The sequence below is a fragment of the Puma concolor genome, chromosome A1 (genome assembly GCF_028749965.1).
Source record: "Puma concolor isolate L17-30 chromosome A1, mPumCon1.1.hap2, whole genome shotgun sequence".
NCBI lineage: Eukaryota > Metazoa > Chordata > Mammalia > Carnivora > Felidae > Puma > Puma concolor.
The window spans coordinates 33,489,542-33,516,665 of record NC_141667.1 but is presented as its reverse complement, the minus strand read 5'-3'; the positions used below and the strand labels follow the sequence as shown (position 1 = coordinate 33,516,665).

The following is a 27,124-nucleotide window of genomic DNA, read 5'->3' as shown; positions in this document are numbered from 1 at the left end:
CCAAAAGAGTAGGCAGTTTGAAGAGTTTGAGCAGATTATAATGGATTCACACCACTTTGGATTCCTTTGCAATTTAATCTCTATTTGTCATACTTTAAATCTCTAAAAGTTTAAGCTAACTACATGTTATTTCCCCCATTAAAATTCCTGCAATGTTTGTAGTTAATAAATTTTTTTAATACTCTACCGCTTTCTTTGATTTTTTCTGGGTCCACATAAAATAGAATTTTGTACTCTCCTCCTAAGGACCCAGACTGCAGATAATGTGTCCCATACTGGTCGATTAATCTTCGGTAGGCACCGTAGTCATACAGAGAGGGAAGGTAGGAGAGTTCCTTCCAGAAGGGCTCAGCAAGTTGTAAAAATTCTGGATTGTTATTGATAAACTGAGCCACTTCCACAGTGTTCTGGACAACCAACAATTGATGACTCTATGGGAAGAAGGAAGAATAAAAGGAGTTTTAGTTTGAAGATAAAAAGTCAGTGAAATTACTTTCCTGTTCAATGTCTCCATCAACTGCCACCTCCAACCCAAACTATATGAATTTTTATTTTTGATGCATGATGAGGTCTTTTCTGGGCTCACTCACCTGAAGCAATCTAAAGAGTTTTTGGGATGCCAAATAGGAATATCTGAGTGATACGTAATTTCTTACATATTTGGCCTTTAAAATCTCAACTAGAAAAAAAGCATCATCTTCATTCCCTACTAAACAAGCTCACAAATAGGTATATAAAATAATGTGTCCCTAAGGAGTATACATTGACAATGACTTATAGGTAAGGTGAACATATAATTTATATCTCATACTATGGTTCCTCACTTTATAATGAGGCTTTTTTTTTAATTTTAGTGTAATTTACATACTATGTTATATTAGTTGCAGGTGTGCAATATAGTGATTCAACAATTCCATATGCCACCTAGTGCTCATCACAAGTGCACTCCTTAATCCCCATCACCTGTTTCACCCATCCCCCCCCACCTGCCTCCCTTCTGATAACCATCAGTTTGTTCTCTATAGTTAAGAGTCTGGTTTTTTGGTTTGTCTCTTTTCGTTGTTGTTTGTTTTCTTCTTTTTTTTTTTTTTTAGTTTTTTTTTTTAACGATTATTTATTTTTGAGACAGAGAGAGACCGAGCATGAACAGGGGAGGGGCAGAGAGAGAGGGATACACAGAATCTGAAACAGGCTCCAGGCTCTGAGCGGAGCCTGACGCGGGGCTCAAACTCACGGACCATGAGATCATGACCTGAGCTGAAGTCGGACGCTTAACTGACCGAGCCACCCAGGCGCCCCTGTTGTTTGTTTTCTTAAATTCCACATGTGAGTAAAATAATATGGTATTTGTCTTTCTCTGAATGACTTATTTCACTAAACATTATACTCTCTTGATCCATCCATGTTGTTGCAAATGGCAAGATTTCATTCTTCCTTATGCCTGAGTAATATTCCATTGTATATATATAATATACCTTCTTTACCCATTCATCTATCAATGGACACTTGGGTTGCTTCCATAATTTGGCTATTGTAAATAATGTTGCAGTAAACATAGGTGTGCATCTATCTTTTTGAATTAGTGTTTGTATTCTTTGGGTAAATACCCAGTAGTGGATATGAGGTCTTTGAAACACTTCCTAAGCATCTTTTAATGATGTCCAAGACAGATCTACCTTATATCAAATCCTCATTTCTGTGAACAATAATACAAATACAATAAATGTTTATACAATTCTTATTCCCATAGTCAGATTCTTAGTCACAAAACAAACAAAATCAATATTCCTTTATACCTCCCTGTGATTTATTATTCAAGTTGCTGACTTCAAGAATGAGATGAAGTATGCAGATTTTGAATGATGGTCAACGTGAAAATTCATCAGCAGTAGGTATACATCAATTAGTACAAGTCATCTCAACTGTTCAGATTGCCCAAGATAAAAATTTTAGTATCTCAAAACAACAAACTATCTAAAAATAAGATTTTTAACTTCCTCAGATAAAAATTTTGGTATCTCAGGGCACCTAGGTGGCCCAGTCACTTAAGCGTCCAACTCATGATTTCAGCTCAGGTCATGATCTCACAGTTTGAGAGATCAAGCCCCACATCCAATTTTGTGCTGACAGCACTTAGCCTGCTTGGGATCCTCTCTCTCTGCCCCTCCTCTTACCCCCGTGCCCTCACATGCATATTCTCTCTCTCTCTCTCTCTCTCTCTCTCTCTCTCTCTCTCAAAATAAATAAATAAATAAAATTTTTTTAATGTGGTATCTCAAAAGTAACAAAGTGTCTTAAAATCTTTTAGTTTTATGCACCTTCTAAGAAAGATTCTAGCATTACTGTTTAGAAAACATATATTAACAGGATTTTTTCAATTCTATAACACATATAATCATGTATAGTAATCATAAATTAGAAATTTAAGAAAATTTTAACTAGTAGATTTGAAAGTAATGCTTTTTTAAGATTTTCAAATAAGAACAAATACTTTAATAAGAAAAACAAAGTATAGGGGTGCCTGGCTGGCTCAGTCAGTGGAGCATGAAACTCTTAACCTTGAGGTCGTGAGTTTCAGCCCAAGGTTAGTCATAGAGGAAAGAAAGAAGAAAGAAAGAAAGAAAGAAAGAAAGAAAGAAAGAAAGAAAGAAAGAAAGAAAGAAAGAAGACAAAGTATTAATAGATATATTATCCAAGAGAATTGACAAGATACAATGTTACCTCTTTTTTTTTTAATTTTTTTTTTCAACGTTTTTATTTATTTTTGGGACAGAGAGAGACAGAGCATGAACGGGGGAGGGGCAGAGAGAGAGGGAGACACAGAATCGGAAACAGGCTCCAGGCTCCGAGCCACCAGCCCAGAGCCCGACGCGGGGCTCGAACTCACGGACCGCGAGATCGCGACATGGCTGAAGTCGGACGCTTAACCGACTGCGCCACCCAGGCGCCCCGATACAATGTTACCTCTTAAGGAAATATATTACATTGTCTGTTTGAAGAAGATACTACTACCCTAATTTAAAAATGAAAGCTGATCCTTTTGGTAAATACACTTTTGTTAATGTTAGAAATACTTAAGCAGTAAAATATGGAAAAGTTAACTCATGTTTCATACTAACCTTTTGCTTTTGGATTTCATTGCTATGTGAAATATGACTATACGAAGAAGATGCTGAAGATCTAAAAAAAAAGGAGCGTTTCCTACTAGATGATGTATATTCTGCTGAAGTATGTTTTACGTAAGACCAGCTACTGTTGTAAAATTCATAATTAAAATCATTATTTATCTTCACCTATAAAGAAAATGAAAAGTTTTGTTGTGACTAAATCAAGGCCTTGGGTATAACCCAAAATCTTTTGCCATGGATCCTTTAACGTGAATACTTTCTTTACACAATCCTCTCCAAAAAAAGGAAGCTCTTCATTGACACAAAACAACTGTGGCTCTCATTGTGACCAGGCCCATATAAATATAAGGAATAGAGTCCATTCTATAATTATTCTTTGTTAAGCAGGAGACATGGTCTCAGTAATGGTAATCCCAAGTGATTCACAGAATACATTTGTGTACAAACATCTCCCATTTTGTTTAATGTCAACATCTAGGCCAGAAGTCAGAAAATTAACAAAACCATACTAACAGAGAACTGAAAAGCACTTGGCTCTTGATTTTTCATCTAATAAAAGGGAACAGAAATGCAAATCGGTGATCTGAAGCATTTAGATCTTTTGGACTTTGGGAATGTTCTATGTGATCCAGTGGTAGCTATAACTTTCTAATTAATGCTGAAACTGGATTTTTTTTCTGTGATAGATAGTAGAAGAAAAGGCCATCCCGCAAGAATTTTGAAGCAGGCAACAGGATAGTCACATGTGGCTAACAGAGTCATGACAGCTCCAGCACTGATGAGGAAGATAATCATTTATTTATCCCTTACTTTATCCTAGATCCAGTGTCAAAATAAAATGCCTCCAGGGGGCTGGCAAGTAATATAAATGTTGGAGGCATCCAGGGGAAGGCAGGGTGATGAAGTGAACACGCGCACTGTGGAAAAGGGGCACCAACGCAGGAATCCATCATACAGTGACCATGTGTAACTACAGGTTCTGGCACTGACAAGTGATCTGCTTTCAAGATAGGAGATAAATCTGAATCTTGACATGAAAATCTTGAAATTTTTAAAAGTCATAGGCAATTAATTTGCTAGCAAATGCCAATCACCGCGAGAATAAAAGAAGACACGCTCGAGGACTCCCTCTCACAGTGTCTGCTCCATATAAAATAGTCAAATCAGTAACTGTGTTTCCACGAGCATTTGCGTTGTTAGCATATATCCATACACATCTGTGTTTGAGATCGAAGTATAAAAAAGCACAGGGAAAATTAAAATGATGGGTATGATATACTTTAAACACAAACCTAAAAGGAAAGAAAATGGCAGACTATTATGCAGTCATTTTAAATGATGCCTATGAAGAGAAATACTCATGTTAAATGAGAAACTGTTATAAATGTAATAATCCCGTTAATTACATCAATGCAAGTATATTCCCCAGTCAAAAAAAAAAAAAAAAAAACTAGAAAGAAATTCATCAGGAAAATGCTAGAAAATATTATATTACTTTTATCATTGCCCATGTTCAAAATTATGCATGAATGTTAAGAACACACCACAAGATACGAAAAGATAGATTTATTCATATCTTTTATTAGGGCATTATTTTCATTAAATTATGAAATGGATCTATTTCAAAGTCAACTGCATAAGTTTAGCTCAAAGCTGAGATGGAGAATATATGTATTATTATTGACTACAAAGAAGACGTTAATAAGAATGCTATTAGAGATTTCTGCAGCCACTAAATACTGTTTTGGTCCTATTAGGGTTTAGATACGCACACAATTTAATTTTTTTCTCTCTCTCTCTTAAGAAAGAGAAGTTATCTATCTTCCTTTTGATGTAAAAAAAAAAAAAAGAAAGAAAGAAAACCTATTTTCCCTCTTCAGATCTACAATTCAAATACTCAATTCATGCAAATAAGCCTCTTAGATGATTTAGTTCGGCACCTCCTCACTCTCGTCTGCTCTACATATGGCTGCCAAGTCATCTTTTTCAAGCTGATGTGATTTTCTTAAATGACCCTGAATTGATACTCTCTTTCCCATCTAACTTTGAATCCTGAATTCTCTCAGACTGATCCTTCCTCTAAAATCACGAACTCAAACATCCTACAGTCTGCCACCTATACTCTTTTGACTCTCATACTATCATCACCAGAGCAATTACCAAGTTCTTCAACTTAGTTTCCTTTCTCTCTCCCTATCAGCACCTTCATTTTTTTCACTTCTTTCTTTTTCAGATTGCCTTCATGGTTCATGACTTCAACAGTTTCTCATCAATGAACTTAACATCCTCGCCTAGATAGACCCTGCCATCATGCTTGCCAGGCAGAATTCCAACCTGGTTCAATGCTCACAGCCATGCTACTTAGCACTACAATAGAAAAATCACACAGCTATAGATGGGTACCACTGTAAGTCCATTCATGATTTCTGATCTCAGGGGAACCCTCAATGCAGTCCAGCAGCCCTATATTTCTTTAGTCCGTTCTCTTTCTTTCCCATTTTCTACAGTACCTATTTCAAAATTTCAACCCCTACCTCAATCCCCCAATCTTAGAACCACTTTCCTCACTTTCAGAAAATGACCTTAACCTCTTTCTTTACAAACATTCCCATTACCAGACAGAGGATTCCTAAATTTCTGGCTAACAAATCGACAAATATATTTACATTTCTCCTCTTCCTTTCTTCCACAGGTGTCCCTCCTCCATCTAAAGCTAACTTCTCTGATTGATCCCATTTACAATTGCACAAGAACCATAAAATAGGAATAAACTTAGCCAAAGTTGTTTAAATATCTGTATGCTGAAAGCTATAGAAAACTTATGAAGGAAATTGAAGAAGATATAAAGAAATGGAAAAACATTCCATGCTCATGGATTGGAAGAACAAATATTGCTAAAATGTCACTACTATCCAAAGAAATCTACACATTCCATGCAATCCCAATCGAAATTGCACCAGCATTCTTCTCAAAGCTAGAATAAACAGTCCTAAAATTTGTATGGAACCACAAAAGACCCCAAATAGCCAAAGTAATGTTGACAAAGGAAACCAAAGCAGGAGTAATCACAATTCCAGACTTTAGCCTCTAATACAAAGCTGAAATCATCAAGACAGTAAGGTATTGGCACAAAAACAGATACATAAACAAATGGAATAGAACAGAGAATCCAGAATTGGACCCACAAATGTATGGCTAACTAATCTTTGACAAAGCAGGAAAGAGTATCCGATAGGAAAAAAAACAGTCTCTTTAGTAAACGGTGCTGGGAGAACGGGACAGCAACATGCAGAAGAATGAAACTGGACCACTTTCTTACACCATGCACAAAAATAAACTCAAAATGGATGAAAGACCTAAATGTGAGACAGGAAACCATCAAAACCCTAGAAAAGAAACCAGACAACAACCTCTTTGACCTCAGCTGTGGCAATTTGTTGCTCAACACATCTTCTAAGGCAAGGGAAATAAAAGCAAAAACGAACTATTTGACCTCATCAAGCTAAAAAGCTTCTACACTGTAAAGGAAACAATCAACAAAACTAAAAGGCAACCAACAGAATGGGAGAAGATATTTGCAAATGACATATCAGATAAAGAGTTAGTATCCAAAGTCTATAAAGAACTTCTCAAACTCAACACTCAGAAAATGAATAACCCAGTGAAGAAATGGGCAAAAGACACAAATGGACACTTTGCCAAAGAAGACATCCAGATGGCAACAGACACATGAAAAAATGCTCAACATCACTCATCATCAGGGAAATACAAATCAAAACCACACTGAGATATCACCTCACATTGGTCAGAACGGCTAAAATTAACAACTCAGGAAACAACAGATGTTGGCAAGGATGTGGAGAAACAGGAACCATCTTGCACTGTTAGTGGGAATGCAAACTGGTGCAGTCACTCTGGAAAACAGTCTGGAGATTCTTCAAAAAATTAAAAATAGAACTGCCCTATGACCCAACAATAGCACTACTAGGAATTTATCCAAAGGATACAGGAGTGCTGATTTATAGGGCACATTTACCCCAATGTTTATAGCAGCACTTTCAACATTAGCCAAATTATGGAAAGAGTCCAAATGTTCATCAACTGATGAATGGATAAAGAAGATGTGGTTTATATATACAATGGAATACTACTTGCCAATGAGAAAGAATGAAATCCTGCCATTTGCAACAACATGGATGGAACTGGAGGATATTATGCTAAGTGAAATAAGTCAGTCAGAGAAAGACAGATATCATATGTTTTCACTCACATGTGGAACTTGGGAAACTTAACAGAAGACCATGGGAGAAGGGAAGGGGAAAAAATAGTTTCAAACAGAGAGGGAAGCAAACCATAAGAGACTCTTAAATGCAGAGAAAAAACTGAGGGTTGATGGCAGAGGGGCAAAGGAGAGGGGGAAATGGGTGATGGACATTGAGGAGGGCACTTGTTGGGATGAGCACTGGGTGTTCTATATAAGTGATAAATCACAGAAATCTACCCCCAAAACCAAGAGCACACTGTATACACTGTATGTTAGCCAACTTGACAATAAATAATATTTTTTTAAAAAAACTGAATTATCCTCCAAAAACAAACAAACAAACAAAAATAATAAAGCTAACTTCTCTGTCTCTTCTCTGTATTGCATTCCTTCCCACCTCTTCTAAGGACTTATTAAATTCATTATTCATTCCCTCTCCCACAGCTTCCATTTTTCTCTCTCTACGGTTTCATTCCGTATATATCAAACTCATATATATTCCAACCCCACTTAAATATAGTGTGTTACAAGGGTTCTGGAGACACTCTTGTGTTCAGAATCCATGTTTGTTATCTATTACCTCTATGATTGTGGGTAAATCATTCAGCATTGTTTCTTTCAGTTTCCTCAACTGTAAAATAGAGATGCAGTGCCTACTTTTTTTAGGTTATTATAAAGAAAAGAAGATCCATTAAGCACTTGAAACAGTGGACAGTATATAATGTATGTGAGCTATTTTTTGGTCATCATTTAAATGATTCCTGGTTTAAAAGGCAGATTTAGGAATCTCAGATATCCAGGGATGCCTCAGTGGCTCAGTCGGCTGAGCATCCAACTCTTGGTTTCAGCTCAAGTCGTGGTCTCGCAGTTTGTGGGATGGAGCCCCACATCGGACTCTGTGCTGACAGCAGGGAACCTGCCTGGGATTCTCTCTCTCCCTTTCTCTGTCCCCTCCCCCATCTGTATCTCTCTATCTCTCTCAAAATAAATAAATAAAACTAAAAACTAAAAAAAAAAAGAAATCTCAGATATCTAGATTCAGACCAACAGAGGAAGCAGAGGATCAGATCATTAATCATTAGTTAAAATAACATTAGAATATAATTTTGTGATTCTTATTTGATATACACTAGTATCTCTTTTCCCAAAATATAATGAAGTGCATTCAAAACTAAATACAGGAGGATCCAAGAAGTAATTCATTTTCTCCACCCTAATTTTTACTCCCATCTGTGACTCATTCCAAGTTGACAATGAACAAAAAGTCTTTCGGCAGCCTCCCAGACAACTACAGGAGAGGCACCTTCCAAAGCGACCATGGAGCAGGAATGTGCTTGTGTGTCAAAGGCTTCCTCGTGGGATGAAAAATATGAGGAGATAGAGAAAGTGCATGGCATCAAAGAAAGTGACTTAGTCAACAAGAGACCAGGTTTGCCCTGGATAAACTACAATGCTCAAAACTGAAACAGAGATCACAAGAGAAATTAACTGATTCTGTTCTGTGTTTACTTACTAATGTTTATGTTCCGACAAGTCAGAAGTCATCTTCCACTCAGAGGTAGCTGAACACCCAGTGGCCTCAGGTCTATCTGCCTGTGGAAGACACTTACCACCTGCATATCCACATGAGGTTAGCACTTCAGGGACTGACTCATTGCTTCCATCTCACTTCCCTCAGGCTGGATCCTCAAAACATCTCTATAATTTCCCTCTAACTCTGACAAACTCCTTCAAATTCAGTGACTGGAAAGGCATTTCAGATGTCAATCCAAAAACCAAGCCATGCTGAGGGAAATGAATGTCAGGATTATGCTGTTATTAAATTATTTCTCTTCTTCAGAAACTGCAGACTTCCAGCATGTCTATCCTCCAACTATGTCAGAAATTCTCTCATTATTTTCTCTGCTCTGTAACATTCTAAATTTGATCCAAAAATATATATGCAATTATCCCTCTTATAATTATGAAGAATTATCAACCCATCCTCCTAGGAATAGGAGAAAAAAAATTTCTACATATGCCTATGTCACATTCTCCCTTCTGGCCAATGGTTAAATTACAATACATATTATACACCGTATAGAATTTAGAGTTGAAAAAGCAGTTAAATACAAGATACTGGGAGAGTAAAACATACTAGAAAAACAAAGGGCTGTGAGGTCTGACAGGCTGGATCCAAGCTGTACTACTTACTAATTTGGCGATTTAGAGCAAGTCAGCTGGAGTCCTCTGAGCCTCAATTTCTACATATATACAATAGTAAAATATTACTTACCTTCCAAAGATGTTATGAGGATTAAACCTATACAAATTGCCTAAAACAGTACAGATGCCAGAGTAGGTAATCAAAAATTGGTACCTATTATTATTTTTCAGATCAGTTTCACTTTCCATTTTCATGATACAATAACTCTTAAATATAACTTATTCTGTTGTAAGTCAGAGGATGATGCTGTTTGCTGTTTATAATCAAAATTGCATTCTGATGGGGGTTTATTTTGGTAAACGAAAAGCCCTTCTATCTGAACATCCCAATAGTTTTAGTTTACAAATTCGGGACTAAGAGATAAGAAGCACTGAACTGGAAATTTTTAGAATTCTGGGAAGAAGGGAGGAAAGAAATGAGAGAGGAGATCCTGGAAGAAGAGAACAAGATGCCAAAATGAGATGAGACCAGAAATCTTGATCTGTTGAGGTTCTAGAAAGACAGATGTTTTGGATGCCTGAGCAGCTCAGTTAACTGAGCATCCAACTCTTGGTTTCGGCTCAGATCATGATCCCAGGGTCATGGGATCAAGCACTGCATTGGGCTCCATGCTGAGCATGGAGCCTGCTTAAGATTCTTTCTCCCTCTGCCCCTCTCCCCTACTGGCACTCTAAGGACAGATGTTTAAGACAGAGGATGTCCACCATTTTTGTGGAATGTGTTGGCACTACTCCAACAGAATATTCCCTTCCAATGTTCAGGATTCTCCCCCTAAAGCCATAACTGTTTTTTGTGTGAGTGGATTTTGTGTTGAAATCATGGAATAGAATGAGGTTAGGCATGTGTGACAGAAACAGCTTGCAAGAAGCAGAAGCCTGGAAAGAAGACCCTGAGACCTTAAGGAAAATTTAAAAGTCTAGCAATACAGACATTCACAAGGATATGGAGCACAGGCCACCCTTCCACATTGCAGATTGGGTATTAATTGATGATACATCCATTTTGGAAACTTTACTGAGTAAAGTGTAACCTATGATAACCTGCAAGGCAGCAATCCAAGTACCAGGTGTATGCCCTAGAGAAAATCTAGTTCATTTGCATGGAACTCATGCACAAGAATGTGCAAGGCAATTTCATAAGAAAAAAGTAGAACCAGCAATAAAAACGTCATCTAGATTAACATGAATAAATTTCAAAACTGTGATTTTTGAGGGGGAAAAAGTCATAGAAGAACATATACTATAAGATTTACTTACGTAAATGGCAAAAAATAGATAAAACTAATCACAAATTTTTATGTAGGGACAAATACATATGAGATAAACATATACAGAAAAACAAAGAAATGGTTAATACAAAACAGAAGATGGTGGTTTGTCGGAGTGGGGAGGATGTGACCAGAGAGGGGTAGATGGGAGCCTTTAAGTCATTGGCAATATTCTATTTCTTAAGGTACGTGGTTGGCATATATGAGTATTCATCTAATTAGTTTTCTTCAAACTGTATGTTTATGTTACTTACACTGTTTTGCATATATGAAATAGTTTACAATTTAACAGTAAAAGCATTTTTAAGTGAGCTGACACTGTGGCAGTGGTGAAGAGATTATCATGACCAGTCATGGCCAGGGCCTTGAGTTTTGACACTGTACAGGGACAGACCATCCTATTTGGGGCCCATGTGGTCCATGGACTTGAAAATGAGGCAAAAGAATATTTCAGCTTAAATGAGACAAATTAAAGTATCATTTCCCCGTACCCCAGAGTTAAAGAATATGTGTTCTTTCTAAGCCCATATAAATCATTTATAAGAATTGATCAAATATTAGGCCACAAATAAATTCTCAACAAATACCAAAACATCAATATCACATAAATAATGACCTCTGGCAATAATTCACAGATTAAAAATAAATTAAATCAATGAAATTAAGTACCTGGAATGTATAGGAGAGGATATTTCCACTCAGTCTATAAAAATCTCTTCCATCCCCACTAAACACCTTTCTGCATTGACCACCAAAACTTTTAGTGTTAATGACTTTGTTCCTAAACTGGCCAGTGAGTTCGTTGTAACTGTTTAAAAAAGAAAAAAAAGGAAGGAAGGAAGGAAGGAAGGAAGAAAAGATGGTTAGAAATCAGAAATAGCAGTTTCTGAAAAAGAACTTCCAGAAATTTTTTAAATATAGTGAAGTATCTCTTTGAGAGAGCTCAAATAAAAAGAACAATGTCCTAATGCATACCATATATTATCCAACCTCCCCTGGGTGCTATAATAGCTAAAACTAATAACTGGAGAAATCCAACATCCTTCAGCCTAAGAACATGTTTGGAAAACATAGCCCTTTTGTATTTATGGCAACAGCTGGTTTTGAGTTGAATCTATAAATAAAACCAATACAATTAAGATGACTGTTGAGGAGAAAGAACTTTCTACAACAAATTTCAACTAATTTGCCTCTTAGTATACTGAATGGTATACTCTTTAGAGTAATTTTACCATTTTTCTGTTAATGAATTTTAAACTATGACAGGAAAGCCACTTCTATCACTCTAAAATAGACTGTTTTAAAGTCTTGAAATCTTCAACTTGGATCTGACCCTCAAAATTCCTCAGAATTCTTTTTGGAAAGACAAACATGGGATTGTCTTCACTTCACTTGAAATGAAAGTTCCCAGCCCGTTCAGACAATTATGTTTCAAGCCTCAATATTCCAATACGTTACTTTCTCTCTTCTTTCTCTGTTCTTACTCTATTGTCTCTTCATTCTCATAAGGAGCCTCACATCACTGTCATTGAATCAATTCTCTCCCTCTGTCTCTCTCTATTTCTACCTCTCTCCCATAGGGTAACCAACTATCCAGGTTTCCCCAGGTCTGAGGGGTGTCCCTGGACATAGGACCTCCAGGGCTAAAAGCAGGACAGTCAAGGGACAATTGGACACTCTGCATTTACCACATACATTTTCAAGTATACAGGTATGAATGAAAAAATGTTTCAGGATGTGGCAAAGAGCTCTGAGCCAAAGGCTGAGCTATTAGGTGATTTGTTATCAGACTTACCAAACCATAAAATAAAACAAAACAAAATGAAAAGCTACTATCCATCAATGTGCACAGAAAACTGGCCAGCACCTTACCCATTTCCAGTAAGTTCTATGTTGGGAGGAGGTTTATCAAGGTCACACGAAGGTCTGCTTTCTAAGTCCTCACATCTGTCTTCATCAGCGCTATCCTCTTCACAGTCAGAATCCCCATTGCAAACCAAAGATTTGCTGATGCACTGGCCTGTACACAAGATAAGCCCCATAAATAAATGAATGAATGAATGAATGAATGAATGAATGAATGAATAAATAAATAAATAAATAAATAAATAAATAAATAAATAAATAAATAAAAGAGGGAAGAAGGGAAAAACTACCTGGGATCAAAAGGGTTTTGCCTTTGATTCCCAAAATTGTACTAATATTCTAATGTGAATTTGAGATCAGTCCTCAAGATGTCTAGGAAAAGACTGGTGATTATTTGGGTCCTCATATTACAGTACACAAAACTGATTCTGACCTCAGCTGGACACAAAATTGAAAATAGAAGCTGAATTCAAATTCCAGGCTCTCACCCATAACCAAGCAGTTTGTCTGAATCTTCCAGAATCAAACAGTGCCGACCACTGGGAAGATAGATTGACATCCTGCCCTTCAACTTTCAGTTTATTTTTTGCCATCACTGACCAAGATGTCAAAGCTCTGCTTCTTTTGGTGATTTGATGTGTAAGCTTTTGAGAGCATAGAAACTGGATCAAAAGGTTAACACTCATCACATCTTTAGCATATACTCTGTGCAAGACACTCTTCCAGGTGTTAGGTACAAATATAAATAAAAATGGTATGCTGGGCTTTTCATATACTTTACAAGCTAATAGAAAGGACTATGAAGACATAGATCATTATAATTCAGCAACGTAATTGCTATGATAGACATACATCCCAGGAATCAAGGAAGCACTGGAGGGTATCAGATGATCTAACCCTTGCCTACCTCCCCAGCATCATCTCCAGCCATCCTCCTACCAGCTTCTGATGCGACAGTCACACCTGCATGAATAAAAGGCCAGGCTTCTGTCATCTCCACTGACCTTGCACTTATGGTTCCCTCAGACTAGAAGGGTTTCTCTACCTGTCACCAACCTGCCCTTCAAGAACCAAATTCAACATCATCTCCTCTTAGAGACCATCCCTCCTCCACAGGCTATAGTGCATGTCCTTCCTCTGTGTCTTCATAGTGTGCATTGCATGCAACTGTCCTGACGGTATAGCATGCATCCCACTATGCTCTCACTCAATCCGATCCAGTGTTGTGGACAGTCTACTATGTACCAAGTATTCCAGATGCAAAAATTAAAGCAACAGGGGCACCTGGGTGGCTCAGTCAGTTACGCATCTGACTTCGGCTCAGGTCATATCTGGTGGTTTGTGAGTTTGAGCCCCACGTCAGGCTCTGTGCTGACAGCTCGGAGCCTGGAGCCTGCTTCGGATTCCGTGTTTCCCCCTCTCTCAGCCCCTCCCTGCTCACACTCTGTCTGTCTCTCTCTTTCTCAAAAATAAATAAACATTAAAAAATTAAAGCAATATAATCCATATCCTCAAGGAGTTCACTGTCTCCAAGAGAGATAACGAGGCCAGTAAATTCTCCAGATTACAGATAGTACAATGTATGTAGGAACACAGAGAAGTGATTTGTTAATTATCTCTATCAATTGGGAAGTTAAGGAATGCTTCTGAAAAGAGGAGTCACCTGATCTGGGTTTTGAAAGTAAAATAGGAATTTGACAGGTCTTGTTGAGGAGCACTTCTAACACGGAGATTAATTATGAACTATTCTGTGCATAAACTTTAATATTTTTCAGGGAAGAGACTAAGCATTTCATTTGTATATCCACAATCCTTACCACTGTATCTGGAACATAGTAACAATAATGAATATTTGGTAAACGTTGTTGAATTAACTTCACTGCACAAATGATACATAAACACTAGGTCAAATAATACTCAATGCCAAAACTTGAAATTGTGTTTCAATCACCCAGTGTATAGGAGTGACCTGTATTACTCCTTGATTAGTTAATTAGAGTTGCTTCTCTTGTAAACATAATGATAATTTGGGCAGTAACATTGTTTTTGCCTAATCTCGGTGTACCGGACTCACTCTACATCTCCACCAACAATGCAATGTCAAGAACTGTTTGGGTCTGGCAACAGCCATATTTCTTTTCAAAGAAGTGAGCAGTATCCTTACCTTTCTTACCGGATGCCTCCTCTTGCATTCTAAATAATGATAACTGAGTATGTAATTAATATGCCAATAAAAATCCTACTGATATTGGCCTGAAATTAATTTTAAGGCCGATACACATTCAGTAAAAGTCAACAAACACATACTGAGCAAGTTAACCAAATAGCATTTGAAATTACACCCTGCCTGCCAAGCCTATGAAAACATACCTGAAAAACACCTGAAACGCTCTCCACATCCCTCTTCTGTTGGACATCCTCGGGTAGGTTCACACGATTGTGTTTCAAATGCATTTCCGACACAGGGATGGCCACCATACTGCCCGTAAACAGCTATTGACCGCCTGCGAGTCTAAACACAGAACAGGTAGTACTTTCTGATATCTCCTTTCCTTTATCGGAGAAACAAATCTGAGAGAAATTAATGCAATTGAAGAAACAGGGTTCAGGAAATTGTTCTGGTGTTCCACAGATGTAAAACCTCCCAAATCAATGAACCCACAGACCTACTTGTCCTGGAGTGGGTGACAAGTGACACTTGATTATTTGTGACGTTCTCCCAGCTATGTATTTATTCTCAGAGTTGAGTATTAAAAAAATAATAGTAATAAAAACAGTGGCTCTTAAAAAAAGCAACTTGAAAAAGTTAGCTGGGTAGACATATAAGCAAATAGGTTACGATATAGAACGTTTAATGTTTCTGCTCAAGCTGTGTGCCAACTAGAAAGGAGAAATGGATTTTGTCAGAGGGCGGGAAGGATACTGGGAACAATGGTTAAGAAGTAAAGTTAGAAAAACCTTTAGAGGGGTACCTGGGTGGATCAGTGGGCTCAGTGGCCGACTCTTGATTTGGGCTCAGGTCATGATCTCAGAGTCGTGAGACTGAGCCCCATGTGGTGCTCTGTACTGGGCAAGGAGTCTACTTGAGATTCTCTTTGTCTCTCCCTCTGCCCCTCCCTGGCTCGTGTATACCCAGGTGCACTCTCATTCTCTCTCAAAAAAATAAATAAATAAATAAAAAATAACTCTTAAAAAAAAAGGAAAAAAAACTTTAGAAAAATGGTGGCAATTGATTTGAGCTGAATGTTAAGCCTTCTTCAGGAAGGCAATGCAAAATAAATCTGGAGAGAAAGATGCTAATATGGAAGTCAAATTTACAGCACAGAAACCTCGGTCATCCAAAGGTGAAGCTACCTCTGCAACGGAATTTTACTAGATAATAAAAATCACTGGCCTCGGAAGTGGGAAATATGTCAAAGGCAAATCTCTGGGAGAGAAAGTATGGGAAAATTGAGGAAATCATCAAGCCAACCGAGAAACACCTAAGTCATCCTAAAGTTCATTTTATCAATGTGAACACATATATCTAACACTTAAACAAAAAGAAAGGTCCACAAAATCCTTTTCCTGCCCAAAAGCAATCAAAGATGCATCACTTAAGCCTCTTCCTGTACTCATCTTTTCCCCATTAAAAAAAAAAAAATAGAATCTGACATTCCAGAGAATTTAAACCTTGAGCAAAGATCAACAGGGAAGACTGGATCTACAAACTGATGTGGGGTCAGAAGAGAACGGTCAAGAAAGAATTCTTGAGCAACTACATGGATGGAACTAGAGGGTATTATGCTAAGTGAAATTAGTCACTCGGAGAAAGACAAAAATCATATGACTTCACTCATATGAGGACTTTAAGAGACAAAACAGATGAGCATAAGGGAAGGGAAACAAAAATAATATAAAAACAGGGAGGGGGAAAAAACAGAAGAGACTCATAAATATGGAGAACAAACTGAGGGCTACGGGAGGGCTTGTGGGAGGGGGGATGGGCTAAATGGGTAAGGGGCACTAAGGAATCTACTTCTGAAATCATTGTTGCACTATATGCTAATTTGGATGTAAATTAAAAAAAAAAACAAAATAAAAAAGAAATTAAAAATTAAAAAAATTAAAAAGGAAAAAGAAAAAAGTAAAAAGTAAAAAGTAAAAAAAAAAAAAGAAAGAAAGAAAGAATTCTTGAGACATTTTTGGTGCAAAAAGGAGCTTTTATTATAGCACGGGGACAGGGCCCGTGGGGAGAAAGAGCTGCACTTTTACTGGGTGAAGATGGTGGTTATTATACTAAGTGCTCAAAGGGGAGAGGACGTGCAGGGAATATTAGATCATAAATGTCTTTTTCAAATTTCTACTCTTAAAAGTAGTTTCACAGGATTTCTCCGATGCTTATCATTCAGCTTGATATTAACAAGTGAGATGAACAGTCATGAGACTCTAAGAATGCAGCAACCAGTACATATTTGATACTTATCGGAACTACGCAGCTATAGGTCAGCCTTCTGGGCTAAATGCGAACACATTTTTGCTTCTATCCCTCATCACAAACCAACGTTGAATCTCCTCATCCATCCTAAACTGGGTTAGAAGTGGGGACTCATTGGGACAAAGGGTCACGGTAATGCAGTTTGATCTCTGAGCAGCTGTGTGTCAACCTGGGCCTGGTGCTGGCACCTTCCATTGTATCTGAGCAGAGGAGCCATGGAGGAATATGAGAGGGGAATAGAACTCAGTGCAGTTCCTTCATAAATTTCTAGTTTCTGTATTTGATTGATGAAGACGCCTCTCATAATGTCTTATTAAATTGTCCTTTTCTGAAGTTCCAAAGCACAGATTGTGTTGTTCATCTAAGTAATGCTTCCCTCTCTCCACATACCAGTATGACCTCGACAGCTGCCCACTGTGAGCAGCCATATTCTCACCTGACAACTTCTGATCTTATGACCCCGTTTCCATTTTCACTTGTCTCTCTGTGGATGAAAATGTTGTCGTTACCATCTAGGGATGTAATCATTGCATGATGACCTTCATGCAAAGAAAAAAAATTACTAATATGAAAAATACCTCTCATCCCTTTCTATTTAGTGTTCTTTCTTAGCTTGTTTTTAAATTATAAAAATGTTTTCTGTGGTCGGTATTTGATTTTTTGCCTTGTTATTCATGGACCCATTTGCCTGTCTGTATTCAGAGTACTCATCTACTTGCCCAAAGCCAAATTCCACATTCGAGTAACTGGTTTTGTAAATACCACTCATGTAGGTACTAAATGTTTGATGAAAATGATGATTATGATGATGCTTCAAAACAGAAATTATCAGGGCGCCTGGGTGGCTCAGTCGGTTAAGCATCCAACTTCAGCTCAGGTCATGATGTCACAATTTGTGGGTTCGATCCCCTCCTCAGGCTCTGTGCTGACAGCTCGGAGCCTGGAGCCTGCTTCAGATTCTGTGTCTCCCTCTCTCTGCCCCTCCCCTGCTTGCGCTCTGTCTCTCTCTCTCTCAAAAATAAACATCTAAAAAAATTGTTTTGATAAAATAAAAAAAATAAAACAGAAATTATCTCCTGTAATACAGTTCTGTTATTTTAAGAATTAAAAAGTGATTTTTATTTTTTATTTTTTATTTTTTTTTAATTTTTTTTTCAACGTTTTTATTTATTTATGGGACAGACAGAGACAGAGCATGAACGGGGGAGGGGCAGAGAGAGAGGGAGACACAGAATCGGAAACAGGCTCCAGGCTCCGAGCCATCAGCCCAGAGCCTGACGCGGGGCTCGAACTCACGGACCATGAGATCGTGAGATCGTGACCTGGCTGAAGTCGGACGCTTAACCGACTGCGCCACCCAGGCGCCCCAAAAAGTGATTTTTAAATACACATTTTTATTCAAGCTGAACCACCTTTAAAATATTTTGCAACTATAGAATCATGCTATAGACCTGAAACTAATATAAATATTATGTGTTAAGTATATCTCAATAAAAACACTTATTCATTCAAATATTTAGAATCTTTAACATGAACATTATATTTGTGGAAGTTGTCCTAAGAAAATTATCAGAAAAGAGGACAGATTTCTATGTACAAAAACATTCACTCAAGTTTCACTCAAACAAAAATGTAGATAATCTAAATCTCAAACAATATGAAAGTGGATATATAAGATGGGTATATTCATATAACGGCAAATAATACAGCTGTTAAAATTCACGCTGAGAGTATCATGGTAATATAGTAGAATATAGGGGTACCTGGCTGGCTTAGTCTGTGGAGCATATGACTCTTAATCTCGGGGTCATGAGTTTGAGCCCCACGTGTGGCATGGAGTTTACAATAAAAGCAATTTTTTTAATAAACCAATAAAGGGGTGTCTACATGTTCAGTCGGTTGAGCATCCTACTCCTGATTTCGGCTCAGGTCATGATCCCAGGCTCGTAGGATTGAGCCCCACATTGGGTTCGGTACTGAGCATGGAACCTGTGTAAGATTCTCTCTCTCCCTCTGTCTCTACCCAGCTTGTGCTCTCTCTCTCTAAAAGTTTTAATAAACAAACAAACAAAAATTTTTAAATAGTAGAATATAAAACTTTAATCAAACAATTGTATTTTTAAAAATTATAAACATAGAGAAAGAAGATAAATTGAAAGAATAAATACCAAAATGATGGTATATTGGTTTCTTTTAAAAAATTTTTCTTAATGTCTATTCATTTTTGAGAGAGAGAGAGAGAAAAAAAAAAGAGAGAGAGAGAGAGTATAAGTGGGGGAGGAGCAGAGAGAGAGACACACACAGAATGTGAAGCAGGCTGCAGGTCCTGAGCTGTCAGCACAGACGTGTGCCCATTGCGGGGTTCAAACTCACGAACTGTGAGATCATGACCTGAGCTGAAGTCGGACACTTAACCAACTGAGCAACCCAGGCACCTCTAAAATCTCATGCTTTTTTTTTTTTTCAAGTGGGCTTCATACCCAGTGTGGAGCCCAATGCAGGACTTGAACTCAGGACCCTGAGATCATAACCTGAGCTGAGATTAGGAGTCAGACGCTTAACCAACTGAGCCATCCAGACACCCCTGGTTTCTTTTAAATGGTAAAATTGTAAATAGTGTTTTCTTTATTTAGACCTTCCTGTTTCCTCCAATGAATAACTTATAAGGGAAAAAAAACACTTTTAGAAGTGCTTTATAATCTCCAGATCAAGTCCAGTATTTTATTTGTATTACTCAGAAATTAAAGTTTAAAAAGTTTAAAAATACAGGGACACCTGCCTGGCTCAGTCAGTAGAACAGGTGATTCTTAATCTTGGGGTTGTGGGTTCGAGCTCCACCTTGGGTGTAGAGATTATTTAAATATAAAATCTTTTTTTAAAAGGTGCAAATGTTTCATTTTTCATGATCATTCAGCTCATTAGGTAAAACAAAGTTTTGCTACTCGTTAGCGTTCCTTTCAAATAAGAAGAAAAGTTGAACCCAGTAAATATGAAACAGATTTTGAATTACCTACTATCTTCATTTCATGCTACTCTATTCCTCTAATTAAAGAGTTCTCTAGTTAAAGAGTTAGTGAATTGCTATACCCTGTGTATATTTCTAGGCTCAAATGTAAGATTTAGAAAAGTCCTGCAAGAAAAATAGGAAACGCAGAAATTACTTTATTACATTATTAATCACTAGAGTCATACTTTTCTCCCTTTAAAAGTACCAATTATATTTTCAACATAAAAAATAACATTCAAAAGCTCATGTCATTTTGTCCATATGTAAGCTATTTCTGCATAGGAAACAATAAATACAAAGTTTTGTATGGTCCTACCTGAGTCTTGGTACAACCACTGCATTCTGACCACAGGGCATAGGAATCCCACTGGCAATTGACTGGAGAGGAAGCACTGCCAAATTATGATAAATCAGGTAGAAAGATAATGGGGGAGAGGGGGCACAAAGAATAGTCAAAAATATTTCAAAAAAAATAATTGCTTTACAATTTTTTAAGAGACATCAAAAGTATCCCAAGATCTATAAAAATACACGTGGAAGGAACCAACTTTTCTCAAGATTAATGCTTATCAAGCATCTATAATGTACCAGGCACTATTTAGATACTAAAGTTGTAGACACAATAACAGAGAGATCACTGACCATTGATAGAGAAGAGGACAAAGACACATATGTAAACAAATAATTATAATATAATAATACAAACATGATCCATAATGCAATGTACCTACTTTGATCAATTTCATAACAAAAATGTATACAGTATAATGTGTTATGGAAATATAGATAAAGGAGTGTTCACAGTTGGAAGGGTAAGTGAGAACTTGTAGGAGGAAGGTATACGGTCTTTGAAAGGATTCTGAATAATGAACTGAAGAGTTATAACAGAAACTCTTAAGTGGAAGACAAAAGGCTCTAAAAAGACCCTATCAGAAGAGAAAAACTAAGAACTGGCAAAGATGAAATGGACAGAAATTGATTTTTAAATATTCTCCCTGTGCATTTAGGCTACTACTCAAGAACACATCCAAGTAGCGTCCATTTGAGCTTAAACAATTCCACTCCACTAAAATACATGAAGAATGGAGAATCTGTTGTGTGATGCTTAACTCCAGCTTTGTAGAGAGCATATCATGACTTCATCCTCAGCGATTAAGGAAGTCTAACTTAAAGCATATTTTACAAGGGGTAAAGGAAATCAGAATCCTGATTTCTGGATTTTGAGCAGATTCCTAGCCTTGGGACACCTTCAGTCAAGGTGATTTGTGCTTATCTTAAGCCTGTGAGGTGATCCTGAAAGTAAGAAGTTTGATCTGAAGTGCATGTGCCTCTCATGCTTTTTTTCAAGCCAAACTTGCTAACTTGTAGTCTTGACATGGTGCCAATGATCCAAATGCCTCACTGTTTTTGACCCTTAAACAATCGGAACTTGCTATTGTTCTATGTTGTGCCCCAGGGACAGGCAGAGACCTTCCCCAAACACTGAGGTTTAGGAAGGGAAGCCAGCTTGGTCTCGTCTCTCTGTGCTCCCACAGTATCCCATGCAGCCCTCTCCCAGAGGCCTAGCACATTTATATTGACATCAACTGTTTCAAGATCTGTATCACCCAGTGGACTCTCAGACACTTGGCCCCCTTTGTGTCCCCAGTCACTGGCACAGCCCCTGACACATATTCTGATAGTTTGAAAACATGAACTGACCTGGTCCTATCCCATCAAACTGACAGTGAAAGCAAGAGAAAGCCATGAGTAAATGATGGTGGCTTTTTTCCAGGTCTCAAGAGTCAGCACACCTATTTTCTTAAAAAAAAAAAAACTCTCAACCAGAAGGAAGTTACCCTTGTGGGGAACACAGCATAATGTATAGACTTGTCAAATTACTATGTTGTACACCTGAAGTTAACATAACATTGTGTATCAACTGTATTTCAATTAAGAAAAAAAAAACTCTCAACCTTTAAAATCCAAAGAATGTTTTGCAATGACTACATTTAAAGATCACATTCTACTCCAAGATGTGTTAATTCTAAGGTCGGTGCAATTCTCTGAATTGCAGGTACAATCATGGTACTGGGACAAGAAGAAAACTTTGAAGTAGTTTTAGTCTTCAAATTTCTTCCTTATGGGAAATAAAATAAAGTAAAATAAGAATGAGAATAAAACAAGCTTTTGCTATCATTGCCTTTTCTCAAAACGCAGAAAGATAAGTGTTGAAGGGAAAAAGACGTTCAGGCTGCAATGTTAAAATCAGGCCGTATGATAAAGAACTTCCTAAAAATAAAAAAAATAATAATAATTTTTAATGATCTCCAATACAATCCAAAACATTCTCACCTTGAAAAAATTTGGAACTCTCCTGCAAATCCCACCAAGATGAAAAAACTTATTGCCTGGGGGGAGAATAAAGCATTGCTTTAGTTTATATTTCTTTAATGAGTTGAAAATGAATACATTTGTGCAAGTCAAGATTTGTGAGTTGTGAATATAAAGAAGGAAAGAAACATGGAGAAGTCTCCCTGACTCTGTTTGTCCTTTAAGTTTCCATTTTAAATAAAAGTTTAATACAATTCTGTTGAGCTCACCTCTTACTATTCATTTCTGTAAAGAAGGCTAGGGACTGAGGAATGTCATAGCCAAGCAAATAGAAAATGTAGCTCATTAGAGCATTTTTTTAAGGACCCATCATCTTTTCATTCCTTTCTCTACCCTTCTTCACTCTAACTTCAACACATATGAAGACACCCAAAGAGGATGAAGCCTGGAAGAAAGACCAGCCAAGAGTGAGAAGTTAGAAGGGAAGTAAGTTTCATAAATGAAGAGTCAACCAAAAGTTGAGGCACATCCCCAGCCAGAGGGCCCAGGATCCTCACCCTGCCCGTTAGTTCTATGGGCAGCTCCTCTGGTTTTTAAAACACCTGTGAGGCCTGTTGCAATCATCTGTCCATGACAGCACCAGCCTAAATATTGAAGGTCACAGAATTGTATATAAAACGGGATTACATTTTGTTTGAAAAGTCAAACATGTATTAAAAACAAATCTAGAAAGAAATATAATAAAGGATAATAGTTCATTTCTGGTAATGAAATTATAGGTAATTTCTATTAACTTTTTTTTACTTTTATGTATTTCCCTACTTTGACAACTGAGGGTGTCTGGGAATATCATTCAAATCTTTCCTGGAGATTCTCCAAGGATATCAATTGTATTCAATATATAACCCAGTGTAAAAGTCCTTAAAACCATCTTACTCCATATTTTAACAGGCCAATATTCTTTCTCTTCTCCCTGACCTCCTCAAACCTTTTCTTTCCATGTATTTGTGGAGTGGCCTCCCAACATTTTTTCCAGATCCTTCTCCCTGCCTTCCTAGATCACCTGCCATCTTATTAGGTATCTTCCTTTCAGTTGTAAAGTCCCAGTTGCCCACTTCTGTCTTTTATTGTTCTCAGAAGCTTTTAGCCTATTATTCTGATTAGCATAACCAAACAGCTATGGGCATCCTGGAAATGAGTGGGGGGAGGTATGAATACTTATGTGATTTTTTTAATGAGCAGGTAAAGCACATAACATAAAGCAACACCTTCTACAGGTTTTGTTTTTAATTAAAAATTACAAGGATTAAAAACAATTAAAAAAAAACCTACAAGGGTTTGGGTTAATTTTTCTGTTTTTCAACAATATATCTTTACTCCATGCTGTCAACTTCTTCTTCAGTCCCTGGGAAAGCCTATCTCCATAGCTTTATTAGTCACTCATAGGCACTAACAGTCACATTTTTGGAAAACAAAGATTCTGAAACACTCTAACAGTCAAATTTCAATTCAATATCCAATTTTAAGTGTCTCTCCTACTCCTGGGTCCTGGATGCTCATAATGGGAGTGGGGTGGAGTCTGATTCCAAATTCCTCCTCCTTGTTCTGCTTTTCTTCCCCACATCCCCAGACTGCCTCTGTCTTCTTCAAAGTCACAGCAGCAGGAGAGGGACAAGAGCCAAAAAGGGTCTTGTGTGACTAATCCAGCTGGAGTCCATAATGGTGACCCAGGATGTGGTGAATATTTGAATGCCAAGTCTTTATCTCCCACTGTGTTTTTGTGGTTCTTTGGATGGCCCCCATTGGTGATCTACAACCACTATGCTCTTGGCAAAAATGATTCATCTCTTTGTTTATCACACTTGACTCTCCCCAGTGCTTGCCTCCTGGGACTCCTTTTCCATATGTATGCTGCCTGTTGGAGTTGCTTCATCCTGCAGGCAGTTTCTCAGGCAGAAGCCCTGACAACCCAAGTCTGGCTCCTTTCTAAAGGTCCACATTGTGTCCATGCGATACCTGCACACATCCTTATCCTGTCAGACTCTGGATGTCCAGAATGTAACCAATAATGCTGTGTTGATTAACTCTGTTAAAGGCAGGCTAGGGAACCAGCCTGTGCCTTTAGATTTTCCCAGACATGACTAGAGTATGATTTTCTACATCCCCTATACTCTAAGGGGCACGATCCTATATATTCCGGAGGATGGGGATAGCCAAAGGTCACTAGACACTATCCTTTTGTAAAACTGCTTTGAATGTCCAGTATCTATCTCACTTTAAAATGTGGGGATGCTGACCACTTATTCTTCTTGGCCTTTGACTCTCAGCCAAAGCAGGCATCATGAAAAAATTCATTCTTAACAGTCTATTATTACACGTGTTTTAAAAGAATTTCAATCAAGCTTTAGGGAATATACATTTTTTTCAGCAGTGCCTTTGCCAACACCTTCCCCATATACATACTCCTTATTGTAACTTCTGAAGATCTGCCTAATTACAAGGCAGTTCTGTTCATGAGTTACACAAGCTGAATCTATTAACCAAAAGAATTTCTTGAATTTGCTAGCTAAGTCCCTGAAAACAAGTCATCAAGTTATCATTTCCCACCTTCAGAAAGAGTATCTTAACAAATGGACAAGATAGAACAATCATAAAGTAATAATAAATGATACTTGGGGCACCTGGGTGACTCAGTTGGTTAAGCAACTGACTTGGGCTCAAGTCACGACCTCACAGTTCATGGGTTCGAGCCCCGTGTTGGGCTCTGTGCTGACAGCTCAGAGCCTGGAGCTGCTTCAAATTCTGTCTCCCTCCCTCTCTGCCCCTCCACTGTTTGCACTCTGTCTTTCTCAAAAATAAATAAACGTTTAAAAAACTTTTTAAAAATGATACAAAAATTGGGGCACCTGTGTGACTCAGTGGGTTGAGTGGCCAACTTCAGCTCGGGTCATGGTCTCATGGTTCATGAGTTCAAGCCCCACATGGGCTCGCTGCTGTCAGGGCAGTGCCTGTTTAGGTCCTCTGTCCCTGTCTCTCTCTGCCCCTCCCCTGCTTGTGTGCTCTCTCTCTGTCTCTGTCTCTCAAAAATAAGTAAAACATTTAAAAAATAAATAAGTTGGAGTTGAAGTTACTGTCTTTGGTCCTGTATTTAGTTGAATAGTAATTTTTCTAACATTTGGCTACATTGCACTGGGCCAACATGTACATTTGGTAAGCCTTTCATTGCATTCTTCTCTCTGTGTCTTCCACTCTCACATTCTTGACCCTTTGGTCCAGGATTCCAAATTCTAAAGTTCCAAGTTTCTGAACTCACTTTTCTATAAAGCTCTTAGATAAGTCAGATCATGGGGACTCATTGAATAGCTGCAAATCAAACAAACAAACAAAATACACGACAGGGTATTTTTCCCTAAAAATAACAATGGCACTATTATATTCCTTGATGGCTCAGTCAGGACTTTCATAAACATAGTCTCCACTCTCATTTCCATACCTTCGAACCACTAATTTTACTGCAAAACAAGAAAAAGGAATTCACTTTGTCTGAATTGTTAAATATATTTAAATAAGGATTTTTTTAAGTTATCCCCATATCTTTCTCTTTCCTATTTCCCCATGTCGTCTCCTTATTTGAGCCATTTCAGTTAAGCCTCACTCCCTTTTGAGATTGCTTCACTTACAAAAGTAATGAAATTATTATCTTACCTTCATGTTAGGGAAAACACTCAGGGCAGAAGAAAGGAAGAAAATTTCCACTGAGCGCCTGGTGAATTTTCAACAGTGGGAAGAGCCCAGCAGTGGGCTCTGTCCCTGTCTCTTCCTGCTGGGGATTAACTTGGCACTCACTCACAAACACAGCAAGTGGTTCTGAGACTTAGTTCCTACCCCAACCAGATTCTCTGGGGACACAAAGAGCCTGCCCCTGTACTTAGTTGGTGTCTTGAAGCCAGATGCTTCTTATCAATTTACACAGGCCTTAGCTACAGCCAGCTGGGACTGTTTGGCAATGTAGTTCTAAGAAAACATCTGTAAATCAAGAAAGGCAACAAATGTTCTCAGTTCAATGTTTAAGTGATTTTCAACCAAAGGAGACCCTGTACAAGGCAAAGGATAAGCCTCCTTCCTGTTTCAATCTTCTAAATGAAATAGATGTTTTCATGATTCTCTTAAAGTGTGTTGTACACCAAACTTTGAGATGATAGGATTTAAATGCAGTTCTGTCACTCAGGAGGTAAATGGAACATTCTGGAGTAGAATTTCCACACCTCCCCCAACAAAAAGAAAGGAAAACAAAACAAACAACAACAACAACAACAACAACACACACACACACACACACACACACACACACACACACATATATACATATCCTAACACAATATTACATCCATGACTCACACTTGACTTTCACAGATGGATAAAAAAAAGCATATTTTGCAAACATATTTAAAAGCCTCACTAATTTTTCCCAAGTGCTTTCCCTATTCCATTGACTTACAGATCACCATTGGAAAGTTCCTATCATGGTCATTAACTGTCCATTTTCTCTTCTTCAGTTATTGTCTTGTCTAACTCTGCTAGATCCTTGTTCCCCAC

The 27,124-nt window shown here is 37.8% G+C and overlaps 1 protein-coding gene across 2 annotated transcripts in view; it reads right to left on the bottom strand.

Moving 5' to 3' along the window:
* C7 (complement C7) overlaps nucleotides 1-26,503 on the bottom strand; it is a 56,334-nt gene extending 29,831 nt beyond the window's left edge. Inside the window, exons 1-8 of one of the 2 annotated variants that reach the window (XM_086677846.1) lie at nucleotides 26,234-26,503; nucleotides 22,550-22,605; nucleotides 20,532-20,607; nucleotides 15,102-15,243; nucleotides 12,738-12,885; nucleotides 11,535-11,673; nucleotides 3,120-3,293; nucleotides 188-431 (exon numbers count right to left, since the gene is read on the bottom strand). In XM_086677846.1, the coding sequence (XP_086533972.1) occupies nucleotides 188-431; nucleotides 3,120-3,293; nucleotides 11,535-11,673; nucleotides 12,738-12,885; nucleotides 15,102-15,243; nucleotides 20,532-20,607; nucleotides 22,550-22,605; nucleotides 26,234-26,239 (985 nt within the window). In that variant the 5' untranslated portion in view covers nucleotides 26,240-26,503. The remainder of the gene's footprint in view (nucleotides 1-187; nucleotides 432-3,119; nucleotides 3,294-11,534; nucleotides 11,674-12,737; nucleotides 12,886-15,101; nucleotides 15,244-20,531; nucleotides 20,608-22,549; nucleotides 22,606-26,233) is intronic. The other variant, XM_086677850.1, reaches the window with a different exon arrangement.
* Between the last annotated feature and the right edge of the window lie 621 nt (nucleotides 26,504-27,124).